The 11991-nt window shown below is 39.5% G+C and overlaps 1 protein-coding gene across 1 annotated transcript; it reads right to left on the reverse strand.

Moving 5' to 3' along the window:
• Positions 1–44: 44 nt before the first annotated feature.
• Positions 45–10517, reverse strand: LOC117287791 (RUN domain-containing protein 3B-like). The gene is made up of 13 exons (XM_033768310.1): positions 10416–10517; positions 8695–8912; positions 8282–8397; positions 7467–7600; positions 6700–6785; positions 5858–5947; positions 5258–5338; positions 4618–4792; positions 4018–4175; positions 3160–3354; positions 2556–2754; positions 2128–2199; positions 45–1730 (listed from the first exon to the last, which is right to left on the reverse strand). Exons 2-13 carry the CDS (start codon positions 8886–8888, stop codon positions 1647–1649), a joined length of 1584 nt encoding a protein of 527 aa, XP_033624201.1. The 5' UTR covers positions 8889–8912; positions 10416–10517; the 3' UTR covers positions 45–1646.
• Positions 10518–11991: the final 1474 nt, after the last annotated feature.

Raw genomic sequence — 11991 nt, forward strand, 5'->3', positions numbered from 1 at the left:
GGGGTGATAACTATATACATGTTATCTCATAATAATTAATTTTGATTTTACCCTTACCCTGAAGTGTGAAAGCACTGTATACTCAGTACTGTCCTGAGACCTGTGAATAGTACTCGAGTGGGAATTGAACCCACAACCTTTGAAATTCTAGAGCTGTGTCTTACCAACTACACTGAACTAGACCACCAATCTCATAAGTTTTCTTGCTTTTGCAACAAAGTAGTATGTTCATGAAAATGCTCCATGCAATAACAAATCATTTTTGTAGAGCGTAATCACAATCACAGAGAAGTCCCTATGCGCTTTGAGATGAAAACAAAAGAGAAGTAAAAGTTAATAGAGATGTGAAGTACAAAAGCAAAATATTGGAGCATACTTGTTTTGTGTGTACTTTGATGAAATCAAACTTGTGCATAACAGAAGTGTTACTTTAGGAGAAACAATGTACAATTATTTGCACCAACACAATGATGTAGTAGTAGGCAAGCATCGTTCCTATATAGGGGGATCATACAAATTACACATCTGGAAAAATAAGTGGCAGTTTTCTATTGGTCAGGAGTGAAAAACTTGAAGGTGCTTTGTTTACTTAAGATTTACAGACTTTCTATACAAACTGGCCTGATGTTTCTCTATGGAGGTAATAGCAATGTAGGCTAAATATCTAGACTTTATGACCTGACCCATTGAGTAATAGAGGATTGCTCACAAACATAAAGGCTGGTTAGCACAGGTGGGAGAACACTCGTTCCCATCCATACAATGTAAAAGAGGTCACAGGTTTGAGTCCAGCAACAACTGGTTTTCTTTACTCGACCAAGCCTTATATTTTACAGAGGCCATGCAGGGCATTGCCTATGGGCTTGGCCTTGGTGCCCCATCAAAACCTCTCACAGACAAGATTTTCAAATGGAAGAGTCCTTTTCAAAACGAAAATGGCCTTGCTCTCTTAAACATGAACAAGACCTGCTCGACACCTGCCGATAAACATATTCATTTTCATATACCGGTACCAGTAATCTAGTTTTACCCACTTACACCGATGTGTGTAAGCACTGTATATTCTTTTCCAATTTCTGTGAAAGACAAATTCACAGGCATCTCACTCGGTAGGGATTCGAACCAATGACCTTTGCCATTCTAGAGCATAATATGTTCCATCCAATCAATGTGCTAGGGATTTTTTTTCCACAGAACTCGGGGAAAGTAGTGAATATACAGTGCCTACACACTTCAGTGTATGGGTAAAAACAAATAATATTCTTTATCACTGATGCCAATTTAACATCCGATAACTTAATGAAAAATGCTGAGACCGATCTGTTCAGTTTTGCCAACGGCACCCAAGCCAACTGTTTGCCGACGCCTCCCACCTGAGTGGAACATACGACAAACACATCTTGCACCATATTCAAAAGGCACGATGCAGACATCCAAACAATGGCAGGAAAAAACAAACAAATGCTGGAAAATCAACAAAGAAACGAAAAACAACAATGGAGCCCATTCTCTCTCGGTACGAACAAACAATCAAACAATCAATTGCACAAAAAAAAATACTTGTGAGTTTTGTGGTATTATTAAATAATCTTTAAGATTATATCTTAGATAAATCTATGAGGCGTCTTTTTTAAAGTTAGAACAGACTATGATACGACCAGTGGGTGGTTGACATCGGCTGAGACGCAGGAATCTGAGCTTGTAGAGCCTGGGGATAACGGACGCGCCTGCTGTAAAATTAAATAAACAAGAATTTATTTATTTAATTATTTCTTCTTATTCAACCAAGGAAGCCCAATCGATTGCCAAGTAACTGTTCTAGCTGGGAGGCCCTGGATACAAACTCGGCGGAATCAGAATATAAAGCAAGGAACAAAATCTACCTGGCAAGTAGCTACACGCATGGTGTTATCGCAAACCAAATATACAAGGGTACTTTAATAGAAAATGAAACAGAGATTTTAAGTTTTCGAAGATGACTTTCGGTCTCAAAGCTTTTGGTACGAGCTTTGTGGTCAGAAACCATGAAGAAGAAAACGTTTGAGCTCTGGCGTAATTTGGGCAAACCCATCTTTAATTAAAACCATGGACGGGATTCAGAAAAAGAAACAGGAACTTGGCACTTACATAGAGAAAAGGAAGGTGGGTATCAGAATCAAGCATGCCAGAACTGTTGGTTTCTGTCGATCGAACACTCATCTAGAAACCGGGGAGAAATAGAACAAGGAACTCAAAATAGAAGAGGTTGAAAAACTCCAAAGGCAAGGGGGGGGGGGGGATTAAGGTGATTGTAGAAGAATTTGTTACTACTTGCAAGTGTTTTGTTGCTGGTGCCCTGCACTTTTTCCCTGCACTAAGACATCTACTCTAGCACAAGAAAGTTTGTGGGTTCAAGCTCCATCCGAGAGATATGCCTGAGAATTCTTTTTTTGAATGACTTGCAAAACTACTTATAGTATGTTTCTGAAGTTGGGCTGTCACACGATGTAGCACCGATGGATGGATCCAGATGCTTTTTATCGGGCAAAAAAACAAAACAATGTCTTCAAACTTACTTGAGATGTGAAGGAGCCAGCCAAAGGGATCAGACTCTGCGTTTCTTCTTTGTCTTTCGCCATCGACCTTTGACCTGTAATAAATGCCAAGCCCTTATCACTGTCAGAGCGGTTGTATAATGATGCACTGGAAGTACCCGATGTTGGACTGTCGCACGGTGGAGCACCGATCGATGGATCCAAACTCTGCACACTTTCTCTGTTCACGAGAAAAAAGAAAAACCAAACCCACATAAACAAGGGTTAAGTTTCATACTTTCCACACCTATAAATCATTAAAGAAAGGTTTGGAAATTGAAAAAACAAAAGTTTGGAAATTGAAAAGAAATTCATTTCATTAATATTCATTCTCCCACTGTCCACTCGTCCTGGTTTACGATCGTCCTTAAATTGATTGAACCTTGTGCCAAAAATTAAAGAACTTAGAGGGACAGGGACTTTGCTACAGCTGCTCCCCATTTGTGGAAATTGTTACTGCTCGACATACAAACATCTAGTTCCTTTTAAGTACTTTTAACATGCCAGTGCTCTACCAACTTAGCTCTCTGGCCCTATGTTGGCAGTCTCAAAACAATGCGTCTTATTGTCTCTCTCTGAAACGTACCCATCTGGTGAAGGCAGCTCGTTAGGAACAGTAACATGAAGATTCTCCAGAGAGATGGACTCTGAACGACGAGGCAGGCAAGGTTGGGATGAAGTGACCATCGATGAGGCAGATACTGGTGGGCTCCACTGACCCGCAATCAAATGCTCCTCCAGACCACGACGAGACATGTGTCTGGCTTCCTCCAAATGAGTTCTGGAAAGATAAAATCATTATCTAATGAATATTCAGTAGTTGTAACCTCATAAATATTCAGCAGGTGTTATCCCATGAAAATCTCTAAGATTTTATCTCATGAATATTCAGCAGGTGATATCTCCTAATATTCAGCAGATTTTATCTCATGAATATTCAGCAGATATTTATGTAAATTCAGTACAACCTTGAACATGTTGAATCAGCCTGCACTTGTTCTGATTGAGATCCAACTCATCTGAAAAACCTCTCTCTTGCATCTACAGAGTACACAGTCAACCCTCCTACTGTCTGACCATTTCATATCACCCACTGTGGTTTCGAATGGTAGACAAACTATGCCAGCCTGCAATATTTGACATCATGTGGTGAATACATCTACACAGTACACACAAGTACACAGTTAAATCTGTATACAATTGCTCCACCCCACACAACCCATGCAGTTGAATGGTTTCAAAGGGTTAGTCAACTCACTGAGAAATGTTATAAAGCGTAGTAGAGGACATTGTTGTTGACTCGAGTCAGTGGCTTGGACTTGAGTCAAACTTGCAGCGAGTCGTCAACTTCACTGACTTGCAACTTGACTTGAGCAAAGATGATTGTGACTTGAAAATGACTTGGTTACAACACTAGATCGGATACCAAAAAGACATGTCTTACATTTTAGCCTGTAGTTGAATGATCGTCTTCTGTAGTTGTTGGTGTTCATGCCTAGCCATCTCGTCAGCTTGCTTGAGAGCTCTTTGAAGATGTTTACACTCAATCTGACTCCCTGCTAAATGGTGATCTCTCTCTTGGACTAAACCCTCCATATAGTCCTTACAAAAGTAGATATTGTACAAAGATGTTAATAGTAATAATAACTAGTTTTTATAGCGCATTTCACAATAACGTTTGTATGCGCTTTCCCTTAGTCCCCTGGTCATTGGGCCAATAACATTCCTTTAATCTTCCTCAGCTCACTGGGGAGTATACATCCCTGAGCCATTGACAAAAACTTGCCAAGCACAAAAAAGTGTTGCTTAACAGAAACAGGTTACCAGCCAAAATTACACTAAGTGTACATTGTTGTGACATGTGCCCCACTAAATTTTGGCTTAACAGAGAAATTTTTCGAGCAGTATTTTCTGCTAAACAGTTTTATGAAATTGGGCCCTGGTTTTTTTGGCTTAGCAGAACAATTTATAAGCCACATTTTCTGCTTAGCTCTATGAAGTTGGGTCAAGGTCTGCAGTTGAGTTTCTGTGTAGACACACTTACTTTCTGTGCGCACACAACGCGATACTGCTCTTGCAGTTTGCTGTATTTATAATCGACAGTGTTATACGCAGCGTTTAGACTCTGCCTTTCCCCGTGGCCGCCGACGCTGTTGTGTTCCGTCATTATTGATGCCGAGCTCTGCATGCTGTCAGTACTGTCTTCCAAATCGGAATCTCTGTTGGACAAAGATTTCAACAAACGTTCTATTCAAATAAATATATATCATAAACAGAGTCAAGGTTTACACATAAATAACCACCAGAAAACATTGAAGTACAGTAACAAAAAATTGCACAGATTTGTTATGTATATATATATGTTGGGATACACCAAGTGAAGCACTGGTCTTTGACAATTACCAAACGTGCACATACAGTTCCATGGAGGCCACAGATGCTTTGGCCAGTTGCCCTGGTCTCCAATGAGCGTGCCCTCGCAAATAGAAATGGCCTCGCCCCATCAAAGATTAAGTCCAAGGTTTATATTCAAATGCAATTTTACTACCAAAAATAGCAAAACCAGCATAGACTAGCCTCTTGAGACGCTACTGCAAGGGTCCACATGTATTTTTTCAAATGTAAATCCTGGGGTTTCGCAAATGAAAAGTGACCGTTTTTTTGTGCCCTTAGACAACACCTACCTGAGGAGGATCTGCAAATAGGATGCGTAGTCGATGACATGGGCAACACCAGTCTCTAGTTTCTCGCCTTTCAGACATGAACTACAAGATAAAAAGTGCTCACTAGGACTGTCAGAATCTTACAAAGCAATTTTTTTAGGGAAACACGTGGGAATTTTTCCCTATAAGTGGCTTCTCACAATCCCCATGAAAATTATGTGAAAGTTGAAATTTGAAATTGTGTGAGAGTTGAAACAACTTTCCAGTAATTTTCCCCTGTTGCATCATAAACTTGGGTGTGATCCCTGGCTATACGGTAGTTACAGGTTGAATGGCTTCTGACTGATACCCCAAACAAAGATATTGACCAAATGAGGCTATGGCTTGCATAGGGTTACATAGCTCGTTGTGGTTTGACCAAATGAGGCTATGGCTTGCATAGGGTTACATAGCTCATTGTGGTTTGACAAAATAAGGCTATGGCTTGCATAGGGTTACATAGCTCATTGTGGTTTGACAAAATGAGGCTATGGCTTGCATAGGGTTACATAGCTCATTGTGGTTTGACAAAATGAGGCTATGGCTTGCATAGGGTTACAGCTCATTGTGCTCGATTTATACCTGAAATCAATTGTGTTTAATTTCTCCAATTCCTTGCCGACCACCCTGGCTTCAGCACTCCGCATAAAGGCACCTTCACCGAAGAAAGCTCTGAAGAAAAAAAACGCACCAAGTGAAAGGCTAAAATCGTACATGCAGAACTTCAAACAATCAGATTTCATAAATATTTGTGTGTAGACGCAACATGCATAACTCTCATCCATTGATAGGTCTTCATTTGAATGCAGTGAGAGTAGTAACTTGGCTTGCGTTTACAAAGTCCTTCACAACAATGCTCCAGAATATTTCATTAATCTCATACGTCCATACACTGGACTTGTGGAATGAGCTCATGATGTTTCATCAGCACAGGACTTCTACTCTTTCAGGCATCATGGCCCAATTTCATGGCTCGTCTTACCGCCAAATTCTGTGCTTATGATCACCATCCCCCACTTGCTATATCTCTGCACAAGCTGTGTACGTGAAGAATGCCTAGTAACATGGAGTATGCACATGCACAAGTGAAAGATCCCTACTAACCCGTGAAATGAGCTTGAGGTAAGCAGGGAGTTCCCTGCTTCCATAAGTGCAGATTCTTTGCTTACGGTAAGCACAGCCATGAAATTGGGCTCATGTCATTTTCTGCATTATCAGCCCGGGTGTGGAACCAACTTCCCCCGACTGTTAAATCATCTCCACTCATCATCAAATTCGAGACAAACTTTAAAATCTCAGCTGTTCAAACAAGCATACTCACACAATCCACTGCCCCTTTTTAGGCGGTAACCGGCGCTCTAAAAAATGTTCTTTATTTATATTATCTATGTCTGCGGTCATATTAACATCACAGTATTACTTACTTTAACCCTTTCTCATCTTTTAGAGTGTGTTGGATGTATTCTGCTAACCGTTTCTCCATCAAAGCTGACCTGATCCAGGCTCTGCCCTGAAAAATTACGGTCATTACAAAATAATTGATATAAGTAAAATGTTGATATAAATGGACAATGGAAAAACAAGCAAAGCCTGCTGACTCCAAGAAGTTTATTCCCCTATTTATTGAGCCTAGAATTTCTCGTTCTACTTCAATGTTAGGGGTCAACTGACACCAGGCTCACGTTGCCATCTACATTGCACTCCTGGGCCTGAAACAAGGTTATCCCCTTTATCCTATGCCCTAAAGGATGTAGGTTTAGGTATCATCCACTAGGAGCCTGGCTGGTACAGCAGAAGGCACCACCTTCCTAAGTTAAGTGCCTTGCTACAGGGCACAAGTGTCATGACCGGGATGCAAACCCACTCTTTTCTGCTGAGCACCAGGAGTTTGGGTCCGGTGAACTAAACCACTCGGCCATGACACACGATGAATTGTGTCAGTTTTCCCATCTTTACTTGGACTATCCCGTCTTTTTTCCCCAGTTAGTATCTCAAGTTTTGGAAGTCCGCTGTTTTCCATTCTCACTATGTGGCCAACCAGGCAAGTTGGTTCTGTAGATGCTCAAAGCGATAAAGTCTTATTTTTGAGCCTCAGTGCCTCAGAGCATACATTTGACTTTGGTGCTATAAAGCTGAGTTTTGAATGAGTTTTGATTGATCTTCTTATCAAGTCCCTTGCCCCAGTATGTACCTTGGCTTTAGCGGACTTTGCCTCTTCCATTGTAGCTATGCTGTCCAAACAGTTGTGAGGTAGAGAGCCGCATATGGCACTGATAAAATCCCAGAATTCCCTTGATTCTTCAAGTCCGAACCAAGTCACCTGACCTATGAGAGATTTTAAACAAATCCATTCAAGGTTTGTCATAGGGTTGTGCTGCAACGTTTATTTTCTAAACGGAACGTGTGACTTCTGTTCAACTGTTCAACTGTTTATACTTATTTCAAACAGACCAGGAGCAGATATCAACACACTTTCCAGGATTTAAAAACCCCACAAAACACGAGTATGGCAGAGTACAAAGCAAGATGTATTAACACATTGTACGGGATTGAAAATAACTAAAATAAGAAACATTCCACGAAGGGATGTCAATTATTCCAGCATCCAGGCCCAAACAAGGATTAAGTCCTTTGTTAGCTTTTAACTGTTGGCTTCATTTATTGATGCGGAAATGGATTGGAACATCTTTAAACATTTTATCTGTTAACATGTTAACCTGTTAACCTGCTAAACGGCTAACTGGTTAACAGGTTAAAGCGATTAAATGTCCCAATGGGAGACTTTGGGACGCTAGGTGGCAGCAGACTTACCAGGTAAATTTCCATTGTTTACGTAGTTCTAAGCGTGCGCACATGACCGAGAACGATGGATTTTACCTGGTAAGTCTGCTGCCATCAAGCGTTCCAAAAAACTCCCATTCTAGTTTGTCAAGAGAGAGAACTGATTCAATGACAGTGTCTCTCTTCAGCGAACCGCAAAAGTGTCTGAAAGAACCTTGGTTTTACCTTTGAGTCGATGACTGAGAATATGTTCTAAGATTGTGGCAAGATTCTTAAACTCTGCACAGGAATCGTCCACGCCTTCCGAGTGGGCCTTCTCAACAAACCGTCTTATTGACAACCTGAAATTAAAAACCATTTTCTGTCATTATCTCTATTGTAACAGTGTAAGCAGCAACCGGGCTTGAACTTGACGACAGGGATTCTAGCTCAATATTTTTACTGAACGACGTTTGTTTTTACAAGACCAAAACCAAAATGGTTCACAGAACGTAGTTTTAAGTATTTTAGTTTTGTTTGAAACAAGATTGATCTCATTCGTCTTATGGGCGAGTATAATTCAGAATACAACAGAATTGTAAGATGTTTATCAAACTCCATGTCAATATTTTGATTGCCATTTTTCTCAGACAAAATACCTGCAAGCACAGAGCAGGTTATTGCGATGAAGCGACATCTGTTGCCGAATCTCTTCAAGCTTGTCCGGGGAGAAGTTGTTCATGGCGCTCTCCGTAATGTTATCGTCACTCCCCTCGTTGAGCCTGAGATACGACGCTACATCCAGGCTATTGCGATGTCTGTGACGTCGTATACGCCTCACCAGAGCTTGCATCCAGGAAGATCACTGGATGGACAGCTGGTGAAAATAAAATAAAAACCACCAAATACTTACTTTTTTATCAACAGAATAGTTTTAGTTTGAGCCAAAAGATGCTGGCTCCTCTGTTTTCAAATCTTTCAAAATGTGGCTCAATTTAGGATAAGCCAGTCTTGGCTCAATGTTAGCCAATCATGGCTCATTTTGAACTAATCTTTTGATTGAGCTATTTGTGAACAAGGGATCCAACATTATTTTGGCTCAAACTGAACAAACATAATTTTCCCAAGTGATACAGGGTCTAATATTTATTTAATACGTTTGGCCTGATGATAGTGCCCTCTTTAATTTTGCATCAATTTCTCCTCATATTTTGTAGTAACAGCCTTGTTAAATTACCATACTGGCAGACAGACAGGGCTTGGAGGCAAAGGCTAAAAACCTGGGCACCATTTAACATTTTCTGGAAGCAAACCCTTTTTTTTCTTCTTCACATTATATTATATTATATAAATGTTGGGCGCAAAGATTGCGCGAAAGCTTGAAGCTAGCGCGCAATCATCAAGATAGGCTGCACAAACTTCAAGCTTTTGTACTTGAAGCGCGTGTTCTTAAAGTTTGCATGCTACATTTCGTCAACCTCAACATGAACTGAAGGGCACAAAAAAATTTAATGTACGCTTGATTGACCAGTTCCTGGACATCACCATTACGACTTACTTTGTAGTTTCAGTCTTTTTATAAAAGAACACTTTTATTTAAATTCTCAAGGATTCTTTTTGAAACATATAATGTGGAATATAAAGCTGCATGCAGCAAAAGCCGGTCCATAAAAATGTTTTGGACAGCCCTAAATTTGTAAATCTTGTGCGCAGGCTTAAACCTGCAAGCACAAATTTAAATTGGGCCATAAAGTTTGCGTGCTAAGCGGAGGATGAAGTTTGCGCGAGAATTGAAGTTTATTAATATTAATTAACGAGCAATGGATTCTTGAATGCAATAATAGGAAAAGTTTCCGTATGGCGCTACCACTTTTTCATTTGATATGAAATAATATAGTATCTAATTTACCTCAATGAGATATCCTTTTTTGTAAAAATTAGTGAAAAAGTGGTGGCGCCATACGGAATGTTATCCCAATAATAAATTATCTACGTCACACTCGCAGCCATGAGCATATATAAATGTCGAGTAAGCTCTGTTCCCGTTGTTAATGTTTTATGTACAGTCATCGTACATCCCTTTTCTGCAGTGCAAACCTGGGCTGTGCTTGACTGATTGATAATTATTGTGATTGGGCCTTACACATGCATAGAGCTACACTAGTTCACACAAAAATGCATTTTGGCAATATCATTGTCTGTCCATATGATATGTCTGTCGAACTCGAAGTCGAAGTTCGGTTCGGGAAGGAACACGGAACAACACAAAACAGCGGACTAGCTAGCTGAATTCATAAAGAGCCGCCCAATCTCATTATTTTTATTTCTTGAAAATAATTGAATAAGCTAAATCTCATTGAAATTTCTTTCGGGGGTTTACCTTTTCAGAGACTTGTGGTTTTGATCAATGACAACATTTCTGTCAGAAAATCACGTCATACGAATCCTTTTCGCAGAAACATGTTTATCATCGAAGCATAACCTTCTTCTAAAGCATCTGAGATGCCTCTCGCTCCAGAAATACCTTAGATTTAGGGCTCGATCATTGTGAGAACGATATTGTCGAGAATAGTCTGGTACTCGTACTTACATTATTAAAATTCGTTACTATAAAAAAGGTACCACACTACTGTTTTTTATTTCCACAACTGACCTTTGACCTCATTAGCAAGCACCCGGATGTGGAAGAATACAAAAGGGACAAAAATTTACCTCGTCGGGGATTGTACGCGAAAGTCCGCCGGAATAGATGGTGTTTTTTCATAAAGAATCAAGTTTAATTTCATCAAAAAGTTACATTTTTCGAAAGAGGAACTCTGCCCACACACCTCGCTGTGGCACTTGATTGTCATAAAGGTAAGAAATTACAAAATGTAGTGGGGGAAAATCTCGCCGTGTAGTTACTTTGAAATTGAATGACCGCCGTATGAAACACACACACTGCTCTGCTGCTGTGTGTAAATATTCATGGTCAACTCGACCTATGTTCATTTGATTGCGGAGCTGAATAACATGAAGCCAGTGAAAGACTTAAAGTTTTTAAAGGCAGTGGACACTATTGGTAATTACTCAAAATAATTATTGCCATAAAACCTTTCTTGGTGGCGAGTAATAATGGGGACAGGTTGATGGTATAAAATAAAACATTGCATTGTGAGAAACGGCTCCCTCTGATTCTGAAGTGCCTACCATAGTTTTTGAGAAAGAAGTAATTTTCCACGAATTTGATTTCGAGACCTCAGATTTAGAACTTTAGGTCTCGAAATCAACCATCTAAACGCACACAACTTCGTTTGACAAGTGTTATTTTTCTTTCATTATTATCTCGCAACTTCGATGACCGATTGAGCTCAAATTTTCACAGGTTTGTTATTTTATGCATATGTTGAGATACACCAACTGTGAAGGCTAGTCTTTAACAATTACCAATAGTGTCCACTGCCTTTAATTTTACACCTTGCATTAAAATTGTATTCTTCAGCTTGATGTTTAGCATACATTTCCCCCTTTTTTTGCATATGATATAATTAAAAACATTAAATTAAGTTTAATACTGAACTGATTACTGAACTTACTGATAACTCAACTGAAGTTACTGAACTGAACTGAATAAATTTGATTTTGAAATTGAATTAAAGACATGAACAGATGAATAATCAATGATTGTGGGATAATCATAAAAAAAATAATAATAAACATTGTTTATAACTTGGAGTCTTGGAACTTGGTCAATGGCCGTCTTGAACAATTTTGTCTTTTATTTGTTTTTACTTATTAGAAGTTTAATCTTAATAATAATTTGATTTTTATTTACAATTTTTTTCTGGTATGTCTGTGACTTTTGTGTGAGTATGAGTGTTGGCTCTTGCACGTTTGGCGGCCTGCCCTTGCCCTAGTATTTTACATCGGTGTCTATCCGACTATGATTCTCCACTCCATCGACAATTTACAAATAA

The sequence above is a fragment of the Asterias rubens genome, chromosome 3, assembly GCF_902459465.1.
Source record: "Asterias rubens chromosome 3, eAstRub1.3, whole genome shotgun sequence".
NCBI classification, from domain to species: Eukaryota; Metazoa; Echinodermata; class Asteroidea; order Forcipulatida; family Asteriidae; genus Asterias; species Asterias rubens.

Coding starts and splice junctions, on each gene's coding strand:
- LOC117287791 (XM_033768310.1), bottom strand. CDS start 8,888: ATGCAAGCTCTGGTGAGGCGTATACGACGTCACAGACATCGCAATAGC. Junction 6,786..7,466: donor CAAAGTCCGCTAAAGCCAAG/GTACATACTGGG, acceptor GTAATTTTTCAG/GGCAGAGCCTGGATCAGGTC. Junction 3,355..4,017: donor ATTCAACTACAGGCTAAAAT/GTAAGACATGTC, acceptor TTATCTTTCCAG/AACTCATTTGGAGGAAGCCA.